Genomic DNA, 22918 nt, shown 5'->3' with positions numbered 1-22918 from the left:
CCCACCCCCACGTGCGGGAAGGTCACTTTCATTTGTGCTTGTGAACTAAACGTGGGCTACCAAGTCAAACCGTCAGTGTGCCCTGTGGTTCTTTCGGAGTTAAGGGTTCCAGGGGCCAGGCTGTGAAAACACCCGCCACAGGGAGATGTGGCCTGGGAGGTGACCGTTGGCCTGCATAGAGAGTCGGGGACACCAGCCAGCCCAGGGAATAGTAAGAGGACCCCCATGATGAGAAAGGAGCTGAGTATTTTAATGGGTCGCTTTCCGGTCTGCAGCTGCGACCTCCTTTTGTCTATTTCCCAGGAGGGCAAATTGCAGCAACTGCTCATGGGCTGTTTTCATTTTATTCCATTCCTTGCGGTAGCTTTTTAAGGACATCTGCAAATGGAAAGAGGGGGAGAGAGGGGAGATGGTCATTTGGGGAAAACCGCTTGGGACTCTTCAGCACGCGACCCGCCCCAGCCCTGCAGTGGCGCCTTGCATGCTGCGCCGCGTGGCTGCAGGGGCGTCTGGAAGATTCTTCCGAAGGACTTGTTTCTGTCCAGTGAGGTGAGGAGCTGCGGCTCCCACTGTGATTCCCTGCTACTTCTCAGCCTTCCATCTGCTGGGCCCCAGTTTGGATCCCAATTCTCGCGTCCTACTGCGCGCCACGGAACCAGGGTCTAGAGGTGCAAACGTAGTGCTCCTCCAGTGAGGTCTGGGGGTAGGGGGTGCTCGGCGTGTGCCCCGGCCTGGGGACGTCTGTGCTTCCCTTTTTTCTGACGCCAGCACAGTTTTGCATATTTCCCGTTTCTCTTCACGGCTCACAAGGGCTACGGTGCTTCTGCGCACACGGAGTCACAGGAAACGGCTGCCAGGTGAGTCAAAAATGAAAAGGCCCATGGCAACCATGTAAGCACGTGGACGTGGGGTCTGAGTCTATTCAAACTTCATTACTATCTCATTTTTTTAAAAAAACTGGCTTCATGTATAAAGTAGCAATCATTAAATTAACAATGGTGGGGCAGGGATTTAGAAGCTTCCAGAATTCATTATGAAAACAACTCAAAACACTCTATTACTACGGAGCCTCTTCCTGATAGCCTGAAAAGACCCTGTCCTTAACGCTGAAACAGAAGCTTTAAAATTCCTAATGACATTTTTTAGAAATTGTTTTAATACACGACTCCTTTTTTTTCTAATCTTAAAAAAAAAAAAAAAAGGCCCTGGCCGGTTGGCTCAGCGGTAGAGTGTCGGCCTGGCGTGCGGGGGACCCGGGTTCGATTCCCGGCCAGGGCACATAGGAGAGGTGCCCATTTGCTTCTCCACCCCCACCCCCTCCTTCCTCTCTGTCTCTCTCTTCCCCTCCGCAGCCAAGGCTCCATTGGAGCAAAGATGGCCCGGGCGCTGGGGATGGCTCCTTGGCCTCTGCCCCAGGCACTAGAGTGGCTCTGGTTGCAACAGAGCGACGCCCCCTGGTGGGCAGAGCATCGCCCCTGGTGGGCGTGCCCGGTGGATCCCGGTCAGGCGCATGCGGGAGTCTGTCTGACTGTCTCTCCCCGTTTCCAGCTTCAGAAAAATAAAAAAATAAAAAAATAAAGTCAACCTTCATTTCGGTGTAAGAGTTGAAGCAACTGCAGACATTACACGTCCAAACATCTGTATCCTCAGCTCGATAAACAAAATCCCAAACGAAAATGCAAAGGGTGTGGAAGGTCGGGGGCTTCCCTGTGACCCACCTCTGCGATCTCCACCTTCCTCTCCCACGTCTTGATGGTCTTCTCCAGGTCCCCGCTCCGGGCCTTCTCCCGGACGTACACCATCACGGGCGGCGCCCGGAACTCGGCCAGCTGCCTCCGCAGCTTCTTGTTCACCCCCTCGGCCTTGGCCCGGTCCTGCGCCGGGAAGGAGCAGTTAGACCGGGGCATCCCCGGCGCTTCTGGCCCCCAGGGACCAGCCAGTACTCCTTTCCTCAGTCAGTTTCAGAGTGCTTCTGAAAATGATGTGCAAATTTTCAAAGGAGTGAGGGGAACCACAAAATTCTGACATTTTGCAGACTGAAATGTTTTCCTCCAGCTCAGAAACACTAAGCACAGCCTAAGAGTCTCTTTCCCTCCCTTCCTCCCTCCCTCCCTTTCTTCCCTCCCTTCCTTCCTTCCTTCCTCCCTCCCTCCCTCCCTCCCTCCCTCCCTCCCTCCCTCCCTCCTTCCTTCCTTCCTTCCTTCCTTCCTTCCTTCCTTCCTTCCTTCCTTCCTTCCTCCCTCCCTCCCTCCCTCCCTCCCTCCCTCCCTCCCTCCCTCCTTCCTTCCTTCCTTCCTTCCTTCCTTCCTTCCTTCCTTCCTCCCTCCCTCCCTCCCTCCCTCCCTCCCTCTCTCCCTTCCTTCCTCCCTTCCTTCTTTTATTAAGAAATATATATATAAAACCCACAATCCTACTTTTAGTTATCTGTTCATGAGAAAAGAAAACAAAACCTACATTTACACAAAAACTTATATGCAAACGTTCACAGCAGTGTTAATAATTACCAGAAAGTGGAAACAACCCAAATGTCTATCAACTGATGAATGGATAAAATGTCATCTACCTACTCAAGGAAATATTATTCAGGCATAAAGAGAAATGAAGTACTGATACATGCTACAATATGAATATTGAACATGTTTATTAAAATCAAATAAGCGAGTCACAAAAGACCACATATAGTATGATTCCTTTTAGATGAAATGACAGGATAAGGCAGAGTCACTGAGACAGACAATGGATTAATGGTCGCCTAGGGCTGGAGGGTTGGGGTGAGGTGAGCGGGGAATGGAGAAGGGTTTCTAATGGGCACAAGGTCTCTTTCTGGGGTGACAAAAATGTTCTCAAATTACTGTTCTGACAGTTATGCAACTCTGCAGATGTACTATAAACCAGTGGTCCCCAACCCCCAGGCCGCGGACTGGGACCGGTCCGTGGGCCATTTGGTACTGGTCCACAGAGGAAGATTAAATAACTTACACTATTTCCATTTTATTTATATTTAAGTCTGAACGATGTTTTATTTTTTTATTATTATCATTTTTTTTGTATTTTTCTGAAGTTGGAAACAGGGAGGCAGTCAGACAGACTCCCGCATGCGCCTGACCAGGATCCACCCAGCATGCCCACCAGGGGGCGATGCTCTGCCCATCTGGGGCATTGCTCTGTTGCAACCAGAGCCATTCTAGTGCCTGGGGCAGAGGCCATAGAGCCATCCTCAGCGCCCGGGCCAACTTTGCTCCAATGGAGCCTTGCTGTGGGAGGGGAAGAGAGAGACAGAAAGGAAGGAGAGGGGGAGGGGTGGAGAAGCAGATGGGCACTTCTCCTGTGTGCCCTGGCTGGGAATCGAACCTGGGACTCCTGCACGCCAGGCCGACGCTCTACCACTGAACCAACTGGCCAGGGCCTGATGTTTTATTTTTAAAAAATGACCAGATTCCCTCTGTTACATCCATCTAAGACTCACTCTTGACACTTGTCTTGGTCATGTGATACATTTATCCATTCCACCCTAAAGGCCGGTCCGTGAAAATATTTTCTGATATTAAACCAGTCCGTGGCCCAGAAAAGGTTGGAGACCACTGCTATAAACCACTAAAATGTACATTGTGAATGGGTGAATGATATAGTATGTGAATTGTGTCCCAATAGAGCTGTTGAAAAAGTTCACGAGAAAAATAAAATATACTAAGCAATGAATGTCAGGCTTTTAAAAAATGAATTTCGTGTTCCACTTGTGGTTTTTGTTTTTTGTTTTTGTGACAGAGACAGAGAGAAGGACAGATAGGGACAGACAGGAATGGAGAGAGATGAGAAGCATCAATTCTTTGTTGTGGCTCCTTAGTTGTTCATGGATTGCTTTCTCATATGTGTCTTGAAGGGGGGGGGGAACTACAGCAAAGCAAGTGACCCCTTGCTCGAGCCAGCAATCTTGGGTTCAAGCCAGCGACCATGGGGTCATGTCTGTGATCCCACACTCAAGCCAGCGATCCCGTGCTCAAGCTGGATGAGCCCATGCTCAAGCCGGGATCTTGCGGTTTCTAACCTAGGTCCTCTGCATCCCAGTCCAACGTTCTATCCACTGTGCAACCTCCTGGTCAGGCTCATGTTTCACTTGTAATATGATAAATGTCAACCCCAATAAATAAGCACCACAGACATTCTGCATGGAAAGAGCACACAGACTTTTGCTCTAACTTTGTTACCTGCTGCTCTGAACCCAGCGCGGCTCTTGAGAAGAGCATGTTGGTTCTCCATCAAGGATATGATACGGCAGCCGTGGCAAAACTGAGTCAGACGTCATAACCCCGTGGGGTTTTGGTCACTGTAGACAGGTTTGAGGCCACACACATTGCCGGGGACACTTCAGTCCCATTCTAGACAATGACACTAATAATTTTACTCATGGCTTTAGAGGTTGACGAAGCCTTGCTATACATTCCTATCTGATCACTACATGGATTGTGACGGCTATTTTATAGATGTGGAAACTGAGGCTTGTCTGATTCAAAGGCTAGAAAGTGGCAACACCAACCCCGATGCCAAGCCTTCTGACTACACGTCCAGCGCTCTTCATCCCCAACTTTCTGCAAAACTTCCTCTTTGAGTTACATCCTATGTGCATTTAACTTGCAGAAATTCAACACCAGGTGCTCAGCAAAACAATGAGAACGCTAAATCACAACGCAGGTGATGATACACATCTTTTCACACCAAGTAACCGTGGGGCCCAGGCAGAGGGCAAGGTCTACCATCCAACCATCCACCGTTCCACATAAGAGTTGCATGTCTGAAGAGCTCTCTCCTTGACATAGAACACTGTGTTTTGGTATGTGTACTTTTTCTCTTGTCAGTTTATTATGACATGCGTTATACATTTTTTGCAAGTTTGTATATATGACACTTTAAATATTTTACTTCATGGGACATTTAAGGGATTCTCACAGATTTTTTTTTTTTTTTTACACAGAGACAGAGAGAGAGTCAGAGAGAGGGATAGATAGGGACAGACAGGAACAGAGAGAGATGAGAAGCATCAATCATCAGATTTTTATTGTGACACCTTAGTTGTTCATTGATTGCTTTCTTATATGTGCCTTGACCGTGGGGCTACAGAGGAAGGGGTAAAGAGTGAGAGAGAGAGAGAGAAGCATCAACTTATTGTTCCACTTAGTTGTGCACCCATTGATTGCTTCTCATATATGCCCTGACCAGAGCTCAAACTAGCGACCTCAGAGTCAAACCAGTGCCCTTGGGATTGAGCTGACGGCCTCGGCGCTCCAGGGGGGGGGGGGGGGGGCCTCGAGGAGTATTTGGACTTGACATGATTGCTACCGTATGAGCTGACTCTACACCTAACCCAGCGTGAAATGCAACACTACTAGGTCCGTCTCCAGGCACCCCTCTCTTCACTGATAGCCAGAGATATGTTGATTTTTATGGTCGAGGCTTTAACAGACAAACATCAAGGTGGCTTGGATCTTAAAGGACACCGACTCAAGGCCTTGCAGACAAGCACCACACGCAGCCCATTTAACCCTCTCTTACCTCCTCTACCTGTAGGGTTTCTCTTTCAATTTTCTCAAGTAACTCGTTTCTCAGCAAGATCTCCTTCTCCAGATTGATGGCCATTTCCATTGCTCGCTGTAGCCTGGTCTGAAACAGAACAACGCAGCAAGCCATGAGCGAAGACCGTCGCTGCGAGCTACGCAGAGAATAGACGGCTCTTCGATAAGCAGGAGAAAAGCAGGCTGTGCAGGGACTTGGGCCTGCTCTCCCCACAGCCGCGCGATTTTCAGAGTCCTGGTGTCCAGGTGGCAGGGGAGGAGCCAGTCCTCGGAGGCTGGTCCTCACCTGCAGATGGCCAGACACCGGGACCGAATCCCGCCCCACCACTTACTGAGAGACGCTTCGGGCTAGTTCCTGAACCTCTCTAAATGTGGTCCCCTCACTTCATAGGGCTGTGGAGAGGTTCAAGCGAGATAACCCTGATAAGGTGCTAAGCACAGTCCCTGAGGCGTGGAGAATGCAGGGGAGGGGACTGACTCTTCGGCAGGTGAAACAATCTGCCCCAGGTCATAGAGAAGAAAGACTTGAACCTGGATAGCATAACCCACTACCACTGTCTGCAGTGTGTATCTGGGCTTGGCCAACTGGGGTTGGAGAAATCCTGCAGAAGCTGCCCCCCCAAGCCTCCTGAGGCAGCATGTGCATTCCCCCCACCCCCGGGCCCAAGCTCCTTAGGTTTCCCCCCTTTGAACCACCATTCCTCGGTGGCAGAGGTATCCTGGAGGAGTCGAGATACACTCTGCTTGGATGAGAAGTGGGCCCGTGACTTCAAGGGGATCGCTCTACAAACCCTGGGAGTCCGCACCCCCTGCACCAGGCGCTGGTCATGGAGACCGTGTAGGCCCTCCCACCAAGAGTCTAGACCAGGGGTCCCCAAACTTTTTACACAGGGGGCCAGTTCACTGTCCCTCAGACCGTTGGAGGGCCAGACTATAAAAAAAACTATGAACAAATACCTATGCACACTGCACATTATCTTATTTTAAAGTAAAAAAACAAAACAGGAACAAATACAATATTTAAAATAAAGAACAAGTAAATTTAAATCAACAAACTGACTAATATTTCAATGGGAACTATGCTCCTCTCACTGACCACCAATGAAAGAGGTGCCCCTTCCAGAAGTGCGGCGGGGGCCGGATAAATGGCCTCAGGGGGTCGCATGTGGCCCGCGGGTCGTAGTTTGGGGACCCCTGGTCTAGACAGAGGGGCAAGAAGAGATGTAAAACCCCGCAGTGTCAAGCACTAAGCACGCAGGAACAGCAGTCACGAAGGTTGCTCTGGGGGGAGGGACGCTGGAACAAGCGGAAAGGTCGAGTCCAGTATGTCCAGGTAAGACGGAAGCGGGTCCAAGCTGAGGAGAGAGGCTGGCTGAGGAGGATCTGAAAGGCGCTGGGAGGGAGGCGGGTGCCGGAGCAGGGCAACGCCCCAGGGTTGTGGGGAGAGGGAGGCCAGGCAGGGCTTCCGTGTGAACCAACAGCTCAGGGGAGAAGAAAGGAGATCAGAGGGAAGACATTCTCCCGCCACTTATAGAGCTAGGGCAGGACAGCAGGGAACGGCAAGGAGTCGCTGGCTCTGGTGGGCAGGGCCTTCGAGAAGATGTGATGGGAGCTACTTGTGATTCTGAGCAGGGTGTCGGTGTGGCATCTCGGCACAGTGTGACTGGATTCTCTGCCCAGGGTGGGGGGTCCCCTGAGGCTGCAGTCAAGGTACTGGCCAGGGCAGTGGGTCTCGTTTGGGGTTGGGGTCCTCTTCCAAGCTCACAAGGTGTTGGGAGAATGCATTTCCTTGAAATTGCAAGTCTTAGGCCCCTGTTTTCTTTTTGGCTGTCAGCAGGGGTAACCCTCCGTTCCTCAAGGCCACCCTCAGATCCCTGCCACATGGCCCCCTCTGTCTCCAAGGCAGCAATGGGGAACTTATCACCCAGCAAATCTCCTTCATGCTTCCAATCTGTGACTTCCTCGGCCAGGGAAAACCTTCTGCTTCCCTGTGATTAGTTCAGGCCCGCCCAGGTAACGCCCTACTGTAAGAGCAACTGTACTGTATAATATAACCTAATGATAAAGCAGAGCCTAATAACAGAACCCATTCTATCCACTGTCCCGGGGACTGGGCGGGGTGCACACATCTGGGAGGCAGGGAGTCTTGGGGAACTTCTTAGAATTCTCCCTACCACAAGCCACCACCTGTTTACAGTCAGTTAAGAGTGACGTAGGAGGGTGAAGTGGGTAAAAGGGGTCAAATATAGGGCGATGAAAAATGCTAGACTTCAGAGTATACAGATGTTGAATTATAATGTACACCTGAAACTGATATCATGATATTAACCAATGTTATTCCAATAAGTTTAATGTAAAAAAACCCAGTTGCCCTGGCCAGATAGCTCCGTTGGTTGGAGCATCAGCCTGAAGCACAGAGGTTGCCGGTTTGATCCCCGGTCAGGGCACATTCAGGGCACATACAGGAATAGATCGATGTTCCTGTCTCTCTGTTTCTCTGTCTCTCTCCCCTCGTCTCTGGCTAAAATCAATCAATAAATTTTAAAAACAACCAGTTAATTAATAGCTACTAAACACTCTCAAATAACTAAACATATAAATTTTAAAGAGTGACACATCGCAGCCATGGTCAAACGATTATAACATCCCAGCCTCAGCCACTCAGGACTAGCAGGCATCAAGCAGGAGAGAAAGGCAGCCTCTTGGCAGAGGCTCACTCAGGGAACTCACAGAAAAAGGGACCGTGTCTGTCTCCTGCACGGTTTGTACCCTCAGCCCTTAAACCCTGTATCTGGCGTGCCATAGGTCCTCAGTGCCATAGGTCCTCGGTGCCATAGGTCCTCAGTGCCATAGGTCCTCAGTGCATTTGGTAATGGAGGAAAGTTATTCTGCATGTTTTTCGCGAGATCTCACACTTGGGAGTTTGATACTTATGTGATATAGCCCCCCCCCCCCCCGCCACTCTCCCGTCCCCTAAACACATACCTAAGTCACTAGCAGTTCATTCGACAAAAGTAGCTGAGCACCTGCTTTGGCCAGGCACTCTCCTTGGTGCTGGGGACACAGGACAGACCCGCTCAAGTCCTGAGGCACAAAGCCCACCTCCAAAGGTGAAGCGTTTTGTCTGGGGTTCCCAGTGGCACCCTCGGTTCAAACCCAGGCTTGACTGCACAATGCACAGCTGTTCTGTCTCCCTCTCCCCGGGGGGCCTGAGACTCGAGACACGGAGGAAATGGGCCTGCTTCTCCCTCAGTCCCCACTGTGTCCACTTCAGGACTCCCGTGAGCATCTCCATCACCTCCTTACTACAGTGTGTCCGTAAAGTCATAGTGCACTTTTGATCAGCCACAGGAAAGCAACAAAAGACAATAGAAATGTGAAATCTGCACCAAATAAAAGGAAAACCCTCCAGTTTCTGTAGGATGATGTGGCAGCATGTGCGCGTGCGCAGATGATGACGTAACACCATGTATACAGTGGAGCAGCCCACGGCCATGCCAGTCAAGATGTGGATGGTACAGAGGAAAGTTCAGTGTGTTCTGTGGCTCGCTAAATTCGAATCTGTGATCAAAGTGCAACGTGAATATCAGCGCATTTATAACGAAGCGCCACCACATAGGAATAACATTACTTGGTGGGATAAGCAGTTGAAGGAAACCGGCAGTTTGGTGGAGAAACCCCGTTCTGGTAGGCCATCAGTCAGTGACGAGTCTGTAGAGGCTATACGGGATAGCTACCTAAGGAGCCCTAAAAAATCTGTGCGTGTGCCCACATCGAACTGCACTGAATAGGTATGAAACTGGGAGAGTTTTCCTTTTATTTGGTGCAGATTTCACATTTCTATCGTCTTTTGTTGCTTTCCTGTGACCGGTCAAAAGTGCACCATGACTTTACGGACACACTGTATTATTTGCGACCGGCCTAAAGCCCCTGAGATCGGGACTGAAATGGCTCCCGGTTTGCCCAGCGCAGCCCACGTCCCTGCTGCTCAGGGATCGCAATCAACCTGCACTGTGTGTTTAGACCCATCCTGAGGAGCTCAGGCCCTGTGACCTGATGGCTTCATTTTATAAACCAGTAGCTCCACGCCAAACCCCTGGCTTTTCCGCACAAGATCAGACAGGCCCTGTGTCAGTCAATTGATTTTGCAGGATAAGATCCAGGTCCAGTGTGATGTAACCTCGTGCTGCCCGGCTCTCCAGCGCACGAGGGCCTGGGAGTCACGAGGATGGCTTCATCTGGATGTAACAGCGCCAGATAAGCCAACTGCTGACGAGACGGGCTCCAAGTGACGATCTGCTGGACATTTACGACGCCTGAATTTCAGGATGCCAGCACAATTCTTATGCCCAGGGAAGACAACTGGGTGAGGGGGGACACGCGCTGTACTGGGACTTGTGGTTTTTCATTTGTAAAAGGAAAATACGGGATGAACATTAGCCTACTCTAAATACATTCAAATTCACGTTTGAAAATGACACCATGTGGGCCAAATTAAGCGCATCTGTAAGCCACCGACACGCATAGCCACTGCTGCCACCTGCGTCCCTTGCTCTGTAGAAGTCCTGACAGAGAGTAAAGAGCTTAAGTAAGCTTTGCAGGCCAAGGGGATATTATGTAGTTACTTACATGAACAAGAGAAAAATCACCTTTCCACAGATGTTTTATCAATAAAATTTCAAATAGAATAATAAAGTATAATTTTGGACTACAGGTCTACTAAGGAGAAAAATAGAATTTCTGTGGAAGAAACCATTTCTGCTTAATTGAGTTTCCTTTTTTATCTTTTTAATTTTTTTTGTTTTTCTTAAGTGAGAAGCAGGGAGGCAGAGAGAGACTCCTGCATGAACCCTGACCAGGATCCACCTGGCAAGCCCCCTACTGGGTGATGCTCTGCCCATCTGGAGCTGTTGCTCTGTTGCTTGGCAACTGAGCCTATTTTAGCACCTGAGGCGAGACCATGGAGCCATCCTCAGCCCCTGGGGCCAACTTGCTCCAACCAAGTCATGGCTGTATGAGAGGAAGAGAGAGATAAGAGAGAAAGGAGAGAGGGAAGAATGGAGAAGTAGATGGTCTGTTTTCCTGTGTGCTCTGACTGAAAATCGAACCCAGGACGTCTATACACCAGGCCAACGTTCTACCACTGAGCCAACCAGCCAGAGCCTAATCGGGTTTCAAAAGAAGTATTCTCTGTCAAATAGTTTGCAAACATTCTGTATAAAGGCATTCTTTTTTTTTTTTTTTTTTTTTTTTTTTTTTGACAGAGACAGAGAGAGAGAGTCAGAGAGAGGGACAGATAAGGACAGACAGACAGGAAGGGAGAGAGATGAGAAGCATCAATTCTTTGTTGTGGCACCTTAGTTGTTCGTTGATTGCTTGTTTATTGATTGCTTTTTCATATGTGCCTTGATGGGGGCGGGGGGGCACTATAGCAGAGTGAGTGACCCTTTGCTCAAGTCAGCGACCTTGGGCTCAAGCCAAAGACCCTGCAGTCAAGCTGGTGAGCCCACACTCAAGCCAGATGGGCCCACGTTCAAGCCGGCGACCTCGAGGTTTCGAACCTCGGTCTTCTGCGTACCAGTCTGATGCTTTACTGCGCTACCGCCTGATCAGGCATTTAAGGCATTCTTAGCTCACCAGCCAGTGGGCAGGAGACACTGGCCCACCGTTAGCGGAACACTGCATGAGCCGGTTGCTGACAGTGTGACTGAACAGCCGGTCTGCTGGAGAGAGGCCCCGTTCGTGCCTATGGTCCTGCTTAATTATTAGGAGTGCTTCTTATCTCCAAAAAGAGTTCTGTGCAGATGAATTATTTAACAGTTTTCTGATTTGTAGCTAAGATGGTTTTTCTTTGTAGGGTTTCATGCAGGGAAGTGCTTATTGTATGTCTAAATAAAACAGGGCTCTGAATGTGGTTGGTCTCAAAACTCACTGTGCATAAAAATCATCTGAGGTGTTAAGAAAACAAAACACCGGGACCTCACGCTCCTTGTTCAACTGGTCAGAGTGAGGCTGGGGTGTCCCTATATCTTTTTAAAAAGAAAAGCTCCCTAGGTGGTTCTAATGCACAGCCAGGGTCGTGGGAACCTTCAAAGTATTATAGGAGACGTGGTTTTTTCCCAGGGGACTCGGGGAACAGTGGGCCAGTGAAGGACACCTCAGCCCCGTAGGAAACCACAGTGGTGCATGGACGCCTTGCCATGGTTGGAAAGGTGGAGACGGGAAGACCAGGGGACCTGGGCATCGGGCTGGACCTTACTTTGAACGTGTTCAGGGTCTGCAGGGTGGTTCCAGATGCCATCTTTAGCTGGATCAGATCTTTATTCCTTGCTTCAATCGTCGCTAGAAACTGGGCATTCTTAATTTCCAGCTGCTGAAAATCAACATCGTGGAGGGCCTCACCCACCTCTTCCTTCTACAGCTCAGAAATAAGAAAGAAATGATTATGAGGTTGCTACTTCTCACACCCTGCAACTCCGGGGCAGATTGTGGAAGTCAGGCATCATTCAGTCATTCAACAAACACAGATTGCATATCTGCTTGGTGCCAGGCACGACGCTAGGCCCTGGGAGCAGAGATTTGGATAAATGGGAGGAGCACATACTCTGATGAGGGTTACAGACAGGTCACAGTGTGCCGTGGTGGGATGTGGCAGGGGCATAGGGCACTCGGAAGCCCCTAGGCCAGGTCAGGGGAGAATGGAAGGCTGGGTCAGGGAAGGCTGTGAAGGAAGAGTAGGAAGGCAGCCATTTAAAAGTGGTTTTTAACCTGAAAAAGCCAAGACAAGCAGTGTACTGGGTTCCCTCCCTGACCCGCCCCCACCTCAGCTGCCCACCAGGTCTGTGCCATCTTCCCTCGTGTGGTAGGCACTGGCCAAACTCAGAACTGTCCTCCTCCGCCTCCGCGACGCCATGCGTGCACCGGGCCGCCTCCTAGGAGGCGCCTTCTTCTCACAACAGTTTCCTCGGGCCCCAGTGGGACCCATCCTGCAGCTCAAACGCTCCCCGCCTGTCTTTGACAGCGCAGGGCACGCCTTCCTGCACTGAGCCTCAGGAGGCTGTGGCTCCCTGGTCCTCCTGCTGCCACCTCTGCACAGCAGTTACCCATCCTGCCTTTTCTCCCCGCCCTGCTCCCCTCTAGTCTGAGTCCACGCGCGCAGAGCCACAGCCATTGCTGTGCAGTGGTGGCTTTTCGGGTAAAGGCCACCCGTTGACTCCCCATCTCCCATTTAAACGCCCTCTTCAGGATGCCTGGGCTCACCTGCTGCCCACAGGACCAGGAACTCACTGGAGACAGCGCTGCTGGGGCCGTGTTCTCTCCTCCACTGAGCCCGAATCTCCTTCGCTGACACCCCCCCCCACTAGCTCCGCCCCCAGGGCTCTCTCAGGGGGTGTGTCCTCTCCTCCGGGCAGTGCCCAGATACTTGGAGACATCCGCCATGGCCCCATGCACCCTCTCACTGCAACCCACCCCCGTGCTTTCTGCTCCCCTTTCTCTCCAGTTCCCTCCCCGGCATGAGCTCTAGCTGCCGAGACGCAGTGCTCCGGGTGGGGCTACCCCGAGCAGACTGGAGCAAGGCCGCCCCTTTCTCGGCGGGGCGCTGGGGTGCTCTGAGTGCGGTCCAGCCCCAGCACCGTCTCCAGCAGAGCTGACTTGACCAGGTACACCAGGGCTAAGCCAGCGGGTAACTTGTGCAGATCTGTTGGGGATCAAAGCCGGGGATCTTACATGTGTCCTTAGTCACTTTTTGTTTTTAAAGCTGTCCCGGCTGTTGAGGCTTCTGAGATCCCAATCAAGCAATGGTTCCTGGACGTGCTAATTCTCCCGCCCGGTGCCATGTCATTGTCAGTGGCCGCCTCTGATGTGCATGCCATCAGTGCCCACATTCAAGCTAGTAATAAACATATTGAGCTAGGAGAGGATGGTGACATGTAAATACATTCTGGACACCCTCTGCCAAGTCTGCCTTACTGCCAGGCAGCTTTTAAGGTCCACTGTTCAAAGACTCACCGTAGAACATTACACTCGTGCCACCCCAGCCCCATCCCCTAAAACGATCGACGAGTACGACATGAGGGTCTTTAAAATTCAAGGCAACCTGGGCCCTGGCCAGTTGGCTCAGTAGTGGAGCGTCAGCCTGGCATGCAGGAGTCCCGGGTTTGATTCCCGGCCAGGGCACACAGGAGAGGCACCCATCTGCTTCTCCACCCCTCCCCCTCTCCTTCCTCTCTGTCTCTCTCTTCCCCTCCTGCAGCCAAGGCTCCATTGGAGCAAAAAGTTGGATCAGGCGCTGAGGATGGCTCCATGGCCTCTGCCTCAGGCGCTAGAATGGCTCTGGTTGCAACAGAGCAACGCCCCAGATAGGCAGAGCATCGCCCCCTGGTGGGCATGCCGGGTGGATCCTGGTCGAGCGCATGCGGGAGTCTGTCTGACTGCCTCCCCGTTTCCAACTTCAGAAAAATACAAAAAAAAAAAAAAAAAAAAAAAAATTCAAGGCAACCTGCCTGACCTGTGGTGATGGCACAGTGGATGGAGCATCAGCCTGGAGCACTGAGGTCGCCTGGTTCAAAACCCGGGGCTTGCCCAGTCGAGGCAGGAATGAGAAGCACCTACTGTGAGTTGATGCTTCCCACTCCTCCCCCCCTTTCTCTCTCTCCTCTCTCTAAAACCAATCAATAAGATCTTTTTTAAAAGGTCAAGGCAACACCGTCTGCAGATTTACCAGCACAGGAACTGTACGTGCTCCTGCAGCTGTTGTCACAAGTTAGCCCCAACCCAGTGGCTGAGAAACAGCCCAGATCTATTGTCTTAACGCTCAGGAGGTCAGAGCCCGAGAGGGTTCTTCGGGCTAACGTCAGGACACGGTGTCGGCAGGGGCTGCGTTCTCCCTGGAGGCTCTGAAGGAGCCTGTTTCCTCATCATTTCCAGCTTCTAGAGGCCGCCTGCCCTCCTCCGTTCATGGCTCCATCCTCTGTTCACGAGCACATCGCTGGGATCTCTGCTCCTGTTCGCTTGCTATCACACGGTCTCTCTCGGCCCCTGCCCCCCTCCTGAGGACTCCCGTGATTACGTTGAACCTGTTCAGATAATCCGAGATAATCTCTCCATCTCGAGATCCTTGGTTTAATCACGTCTGCAAAATCCTTTCTCCATGCGAGGTGACATATTCCGATTCTGGGAATCGGGACAGAGACATCTATGGGTGGACCTTGCTCTACTTAACTACAGTAACCTTTAAAGAACGAAAAAGCCGCATACCTGCCGCAATTGTAAAAGCAACTTCTTCCTCTGGACTTTGAGAGAGACATTTTTCAAACGTAATTTATCCCTTATATGGTCCTAAAAAATAAAAGCAGGTTTTAATGCATTTCTCTCCTTCTTCCCTGTTGGTTTGAAATGTTGGTGAGTCTGCGGCGACAAACCGAACCTTGAGCCCTAACAATCCGTCAGTTATTTTAAGGTCTTTGTACATCTACCCAAGCTGTTGTTACTATCGCATTCCATTCACGACCAAGAAGCAGAGGACGCTGGCGTGTGCCATGCAAATCCTCTATTGCTTTAAAATTCAAGATCTTTTGGGTAGAGGGGCCTTTCTTGACAAAATGACCTTATGATTCTTTGGTCTTTTGTTCTCTTGGTAGTTTGCAGAATTTTTAGCACTTATATTAGAATTAGTAAACCTACCTAGCTCCTGGATCCACAGCTTGATATACTATAAAATCTTTAGATGTGAAGGAGCATTTAATGCCTCATTTTTACAATAAAGAAACTCAAAGAGCTTCAGCTGTACCTGTTCCACTCCACACAGTTACCTGACTAGAGAGCCTCACACCCTTCTCAGAAAACCATATCAGATGTAGCCTGACCAGGTGGTGGCCCAGTGGATAGAGCACTGGTCTGGGAAGAGGAAGACCCAGGTTCGAAACCCCAAGGTCGCTGGCTTGAGTGTGGGCTCACCAGCTTGAGCATGGGGGTCACTGGTTTGAGCGTAGGATCAGAGATATGACCCCATAGTTGCTGGCTTGAAGCCCAAGGTTGCTGGCCTGTGCTCAAGGTTGCTGGCTTGAGCAAGAGGTCACTTGCTCTGCTGTAGCCCCCGATCAAGGCACATATGAGAAAGCAATCAATGAATAACTAAAGTGCCGCAATAAAAAATGAATGCTTCTCGCCTGACCAGGCGGTGGTGCAGTGGATAGAGCGTTGGACTGGGATGTGGAAGGACCCAGGTGCGAGACCCCGAGGTCGCCAGCTTGAGCGCGGGCTCATCTGGCTTGAACAACAAAAAAAAAAAGCTTACCAGCTTGGACCCAGGGTCGCTGGCTCCAGCAAGGGGTTACTCAGTCTGCTGAAGGCCCGCGGTCAAGGCACATATGAGAAAGCAATCAAGGAACAACTAAGGAGTCGCAACGCGCAACGAAAAACTAATGATTGATGCTTCTCATCTCTCCGTTCCTGTCTGTCTATCCCTCTCTCTCTGATTCTCTCTGTCTCTGTAAAAAAAAAAAAAAAGAATGGATGCTTCTCACCTCCCTCCCTTCCTCTCTGTCTGTCCCTATCTGTCCCTCTCTCTGACTCTCTCTCTGTCTCTGTTTAAAAAAAAAAAAGAAAAGAAAACATATCAGATCTTAAAATAAATGGTAACAATAAAAAAAAAAAGAAGCTATTGATCTGAGATACTGTTGATATTCATCCTGCCGGACCGATCTTAGCCTTGATACACTTGCAATTTAAGACACACCCCTTTGGGAGAGGTCAAGACAATCTGCATACGTGAAGGAATATTGATGGACGGAATGGAGCGCGGCAGCCCCGCGGAGCCTTTCTCTGTCATCAGGCTCCGAGTCGCTCAAGCTCTAACCCTCTGCCCACTCACCCTCTGCTGGTTCATGTCCTCGATGTACTTCATCACTTTCTGAGTGGCCAAAATGCTCCCTTTCTTCTTGGATATGGTTTTTAGAATATCTCTTTCAAACTCGTACACCGCTTTCTGAATTTCCGCCCCTCGGATTTCAGCTTCCTCAATGATAGCCTGGGGGAGTCCGCACACAGAGAGAACAGAGTTTCCAAAAGTTCTCGAGACTAGATCCCGCAAAGCAAACCTCTGCTCTCATGCCTGCCTGGGTCCCAATACGAAATGTTTCTTCTTAGTCTTAGAAAGACAGCTTTAAGATACAAATTTGACTACATAAGTGTCATTATTTAAAAGGCTGCCTCAGAAAAGTTTATAGTGTCCATAAAAGGGGGGCAGATTTACAAAAACAGAGCCTTGGGTATCTTTGTAAATATGTATTTTCATGTCTGAAATATTATTTATCCATTAAAAGTTATAACATTAATATAATGTGACATAATATAAAAATATCTGGAATGATATACACTAAAACATTAACCACAGTCACATCAGGAGAGATGGATTAGTAGGGGACAAAGAAGCATTCATACTATATACTTTTGTCATTTGAAAAAAGATGGTGTAAATGAATATATGTATTGACACGGAAAGACATTGTTAAATGAAAACATGGTTGATCAGATCCTATATTTTTTATAAAGAAATTCATATTTGCATATAACTATGTTTTCAAATGTGCTTCTTTTAGCTTACCTGTATGTTTAGACTTTGCTACAACAAATAGAGATTGTCTTTAAGTAAGAAAACACTGAAACACACATATGATTCTAAAGAATAAAACGAGAAGTTATCTGTAGCTGCAGAGGAAGTCATTCTGGTGCAGGCATTTTCACTGGGTACCAAGAAGCAAAGAGTCTTCCTTCACTGGCTCCTTCCTCTGGCCCCGGCCTCTCCCCTCCCCTCGTCCTTGCATGCTAGCATATCAATCCACCTTAAAAGCCATTTTTAACATGTCGACCTCCTGCTCAGTTATCTTCATTGGGGTCTTGCTCTCCAAGACATCAAGAAAACCTCTGCCTGGCTTTCTAGGTCTCACAGCCCTACTCAACACGACTTCCTTAACAGAGCCCTCCAAAACACCCTCTTCTCTCGTCACACCAGCCCCTCAATGTCAAGGACCTGCCATGTTCATTCCCCACCTCCACTTCCTCGCTCGTGACATTTACCTTACTGAGGAAGTCCTTCTTTTCCTACTCCTCAAACTAATGCTGTCATTCTTCAAGGCCATGCCAAGTCCTAGGTCCAGCCCCGCCTCCTCAACAAAGTCTTCTCTGACCACGCTAGCCCACACCGTGATGTCTACACCACACAGTCTAGCATGTGAGGACAACTTCACCACATCCTGAGCTCCTTTAACATACTAGAATTCAACATGCCCACTTGAAAAGAGAGAGAAGGACGTGGGGGGGGGGGTTGGAGGGAAGTTGGGGCACAAGGGAGGGAGAGAGGGAAGGAGGGGATAGGTTTGTGCACTACAGATGGTTCCATGGATAGAGACATGAACCTGCTGATCTGTCCCGTGAGAGACAATGGGTGTGATTCTGTGTGTGCCCACATTTAGAAATAGAACAGAAATATCTATTTTTCACACAATATGGCCAACAACTTCATCCCCTGGGCAATCTCATTAACAGTAATGTTTCTTCCCTGGAGGAAAACTGACCGCGTTGGCCTCCAACAAGGCATGGACCATAGTTGTGCGTGTGGCACATGGGAGGGTCACCAAGGGATTTCTCAACAAACTCACCGACTTAAACCTCAAACTCCTTGTATTATTAAGAAAGCATTATACATTTTAAGGATATTTATGATTATTATGGTTAGTGTTGTTTTTTTTTTAAAGAATCTGTATCTTAGAGGCATATACTGAAATATTTACAGATAAATACTTTATCTAAGATTTACTTCATAACTGCCCACTGGACAACGAGGAGGGGAAGTTGGTAGAGATATGGAGGAAAATGAGAATGGCCATGTGTTCATGACTGTTGCCTGTGGGTGTAAACACACAGGAGTTCACCGTGCTGGCCTCTCCACATTTGTATATTTTTTAAACTTTCCATTTAAAAGAAGTTTAAGGCCCTGGCCAGTTGGCTCAGTGGTGGAGTGTCGGCCTGGCGTGCAGGGGACCCGGGTTCGATTCCCGGCCAGGGCACATGGGAGGGGCACTCATTTGCTTCTCCACCCCCACCCCCCTTCCTCTCTGTCTCTCTCTTCCCCTCCCGCAGCCAAGGCTCCATTGGAGCAAAGATGGCCCGGGCGCTGGGGATGGCTTCTTGGCCGCTGCCCCAGGCGCTGGAGTGGCTCTGGTCGCAGAGGAGCGACGCCCCGGAGGGGCAGGGCGTCGCCCCCTGGTGGGCGTGCCGGGTGGATCCCGGTCGGGCGCATGCGAGAGTCTGTCTGACTGTCTCTCCCCGTTTCCAGCTTCAGAAAAAATACAAAAAAAGAAAAAGAAAAAAAATTTAAAAAAAAATTAAAAGAAGTTTAAAATTTCTTGTCTCCTCAAGCAGTTGGTAAGTTCCTTAAAGGCAGACCCCGCAATTTGTCTTAGTCTATCTGTACTTGTATTTCCTCCGAGGTACCAGCAATCATGTGAACGTTCCATAGGAGCGTCTCTCGCGGCAGGGCAGAGGCGGAGGCAGCCCAGGCAGGACGGCCTGCGGGAAGGGTTACCTCGTGATACTGCAGGTCCCGTTCGGCGTTGGCCCGCAGGTGCCTTATCTCATCTTTTGTGTCTTCCAGCTCCCTCTGTACAAGCTCGTATTTCTGGTCAATGCTGAGGGTCGTCAAGTTGTCCCGACCGGAGCGGGATTTGGATCTGTACCTCCCTCGCATCTACACCTCAAGAGAGACAAAGCCACGGTCAAGTAGGATTGATGATAAAGCAGCCCAAGGTGGGCACCAAGATGACCTCTTAGGTCTGCTAGAAACTACCTGAATGACAGCCAGAGAGGACAAACTCAGCGTGAAAGTACTCTGGATATTAGGCCTGCGTTGACACCTATTTCACTAGTCAACCTAGGGCCCTGAGCTATATATCTATATATCTATATATCTATATATCCATTATATCTATTATAGATATAGATATATAGATCTATAGATCTATAGATATATAGACATATCAAAGGCCCATGCTTGACTGTGAATGAAAAATAAATAAGGGAAGGTGTCCCAAGAATGAAGAGACTGAACCTGCTGTAGACGAGCATTGAAGTCAGTGACGGGGAAAGCCCCGACTCGGTGCTTCCTGAGCTGAGCAGAGAGGAGAAATTGTACCCTGGGGGTGGGCTGGAGTGTGGGCTGGGGAGGGACAGCGTTTGGCAAAAACAAAGAGAAAAAAAGTTTAGATTTCCTATGCATTTGAGCCATAGGTCACAAGCAGGTAGCTTAGGAAATATGTGGACCTCAAGATGAGATTGGCCCTCAGATTACAGGCTTACACATAGTTTTAAGTTTAAAAAAATTAATTACCCACGTTTGAAAAATCAGGAAATTCTACCAAAATAATTCAGATTTCCAGCTTTTCTTGAAAAATCAACTACTCTGGCAACATTAGGCCACCTGGCTGACCCTTTTGGATAAGGAAGGAACTTCCCAGTGTCCACACCAGGCTCACTTCACTTTTTTTTTTTAAAGATTTTATTTATTGATTTTAGGGGACGGGGAAAAGGAGTGGGAAGCATCAACTCAGTTGTTTCTCTCATGTGCCTTGACAGGGCCAGCCTAGGTTTCAAACCAGTGACCTCGGAGCTCCAGGTTGATGCTTTATCCACTGCGCCACCACAGGCCAGGCCCGTTTCACCTCTTTATGTGGCTGGCTGGGAGGACTTGGCAAACATTTTGAGGGAATTATTTCAAACAAACTAAGATACTATGGAAGATTCTACCTACTATTAATTGAACTTGATTCCCTTCACACTTGAAAGAGAAACATTGAAGGAGAACAAAGAATCAAAATAAGAACAGGGACAAAGTCATAGGACACTTGGCCAAAGAGGGACACCAAAGGCAGATACACAAATGCCACATACATGTAAAGGGACAGACAGAATAAAACAATTCTTAAATCTCCACTGTGTACCTGCGCAAAATCTATTCCTGATTTAATTTCAGATAGTCTCAGAGGTCGCTGATCCCTGGATTCCAGTTTATTGTAATATTTCTCAAACATTTCTGTCTCCGTTTTGAGAGCAGAGTTTCCATAGCTGCAAGCCAGAGCATACTCGAATTAGTTCTATTAATAGGAGTTTAAACACCAAATAGTAGTGTTTAGCACTTACTAGCTATGTATGATCTTCTGCAAGATATTTAACCTCTTGGTACCTCAGTTTCCTCATCTGTAAAACGGGAATAATAACAGCACCTATCTTTTAGGGTTGCAATAAGGAATGCAAAGCCTTCGTGATAGTGCTTGGCACATAGTGAGTGCTATTTAAGTATTACACACACACACACACACACACACACACATGCTGGGCCAATGCTTTACCACTGAGCCAACCAGCCAGGGCCTGATATAGTGATATTTTTTAGTCCATCTAATGAGCCACAGAATCCAAACCACGGGTATTACATTGAAAATTGTGACTGAGATGATGCTGCAAGTTTCATCTTTACGTATCTTCTAACCCATTGTGAAATTCCTTCTGAATTACTACATTCTTGAAGTTACACACATCCATCACATCCATAATCTTTGGTTTACGTTTCTCAGGTTTTTTAATTTCCTGTAACCAATAAACTAAGTATCCACTGGAAGTTTAGGATACATGGTAGAAAAGCTTTGAACAGATGGTTTTAATAAAACTTGAGGTGACAAATTAGTTTATCCTGTCTATATATGCCAAGATTTTGACTCTTTAACTTAACTTTATCTATACATATGTAACATATGTACATGTAACACATGTATGTATATGTTTATATAAGAAAGAGAACAGCTTTGATATTTTCATATTTTATTAATTCCTTTTTAGCTGAATTTTAAAAATTATTTATTGATTTTAGAGGTAGAGAGTAAGGGAAAGAGAGAGAGAGAGAGAGACATCGATTTGTTGTTCTACTCATTCATGTACCAGGGATTGAACCCACAACCTTGGCACATCGGAACAACACTTCAACCAACTGACCTACCAGGCCAGGGCTATCTAGCTGAATTTTAAGATTAGTGGAAAGGGCTCAATGGAAAGCCCAAAAATCAAAGCATCTTTCTTTTTCAGCATGTGTCACGTTCCCACTGTCAGTTGTGGCATTGTAAATAAGTCTGAATCTCAGTCCTATCACTGACTAGCTGTGTGACCTTAGGAAAGTGACTTAATCTCTGTGTCCTTGTTTCCTTACCCATTTCCTAGAGTTACCGTGCCATTATATGAGATTACATATGCAAAATACTTGGCACACAATAAGCACTCAAAAATCAGTAGCTGTTAGTAATCCTACCTCAGTTCTGACCTATAGATGCGTAGCAGGGCATCTATTCAGCCAGAGCCAGGATGTTCTGTGTGAGACCAATAAGTTGTACAATTACCTCAACTACATCATGGGATCTTGCTTTCCAATTGACCTTCTATAGTAGATATGAAACAGACTGCTAAAAATACAGAATACTGGGTCAGTCATTCTTTGCTGTTCATCTCCATGCTTATCCATTGGTTCAGCAGTAAGTTGCCTCATACTAAAACTATCTCAGCTGCCATCTTGATTTTATCATAGATTCTTAGCAGTGGAAAGAAGCGTAAAGGGCACCTGGTCCAACCTGCCTGCTGCTTCAGAGCAGAGGAACGGCTAAGCACGCAGTCTGGCACCAGACAGACCCACCAGGCTGGAACTGTGGCTTCAGTTCCCCTCTGGGCTTCCAACCCCCGTCCTCACACCTCCACCCTGACTGGCTCCATCCATGGCTTGGTAGCGAGCTCAATGGCTGTGGGTACACAGGGATAAAGGGCAAAGGCAAGCGCTTCCCCAACTTTGTGGGGGTCTCAGTTTCCTCAGGGTTCAACGAGGACTTGATCGTCTCCGTGCTGGATCAAGGTCCGAGCTCACACGGTGAGTAGGAGCCGCCCGCAGAAGCCAGCCGGAGGGTACCTGAGTTCTTCTACCAGCCCGCACAGCTGGATAACAGGTAGCTCCTCCTCCGAGACCTGCAACTCGCTGCTAGACGTCTCGGTGTCATCCTCACTCATTCTAACGACGCTGTCCTTGCCAATGCCGAGTGCTCAGAGCGTCGGGTGCTAGCAGCCACGCGTCACTTGTGCTGCGACCAAGCAGTGTGTTACCTAGCGACCGGACGCTTTGGTGGAGGGGCGGGGCCTCCAGAGACCCCGCCCAGCGCCCCATGCCCTAGGCCGCGCTGACCAGAGCGAGGAGGCCTTTGTCTTTGAACAGAAACCTTTAAGCGCGTTCGCTTTTACTTCTAAAACAATACTTCTTTTAAAAA

At 48.8% G+C, this 22918-nt stretch overlaps 1 protein-coding gene across 2 annotated transcripts; it reads right to left on the bottom strand.

The window, feature by feature from the left end:
• Positions 1-242: 242 nt before the first annotated feature.
• CFAP263 (cilia and flagella associated protein 263) lies at positions 243-22695 on the bottom strand. 2 transcript variants are annotated; one of them, XM_066349277.1, is made up of 9 exons: positions 22567-22695; positions 20564-20687; positions 19153-19314; positions 16441-16596; positions 14826-14906; positions 11827-11982; positions 5548-5655; positions 1719-1874; positions 243-378 (listed from the first exon to the last, which is right to left on the bottom strand). In XM_066349277.1, the coding sequence occupies exons 1-9, from the start codon at positions 22662-22664 to the stop codon at positions 250-252; spliced, it is 1170 nt and encodes a 389-aa protein (XP_066205374.1). In that variant the 5' UTR covers positions 22665-22695; the 3' UTR covers positions 243-249. The 2 variants fall into 2 exon arrangements, with proteins under 2 accessions (XP_066205374.1, XP_066205375.1); XM_066349278.1 differs by lacking the exon at positions 22567-22695 and having other exon boundaries at positions 19153-19320; positions 20564-20648.
• Positions 22696-22918: the final 223 nt, after the last annotated feature.

This window comes from Saccopteryx leptura, chromosome 9, assembly GCF_036850995.1.
Source record: "Saccopteryx leptura isolate mSacLep1 chromosome 9, mSacLep1_pri_phased_curated, whole genome shotgun sequence".
Lineage (NCBI taxonomy): Eukaryota > Metazoa > Chordata > Mammalia > Chiroptera > Emballonuridae > Saccopteryx > Saccopteryx leptura.
The sequence above is the reverse complement of the archived record's forward strand: the minus strand, read 5'-3'. Positions and strand labels throughout refer to the sequence as shown.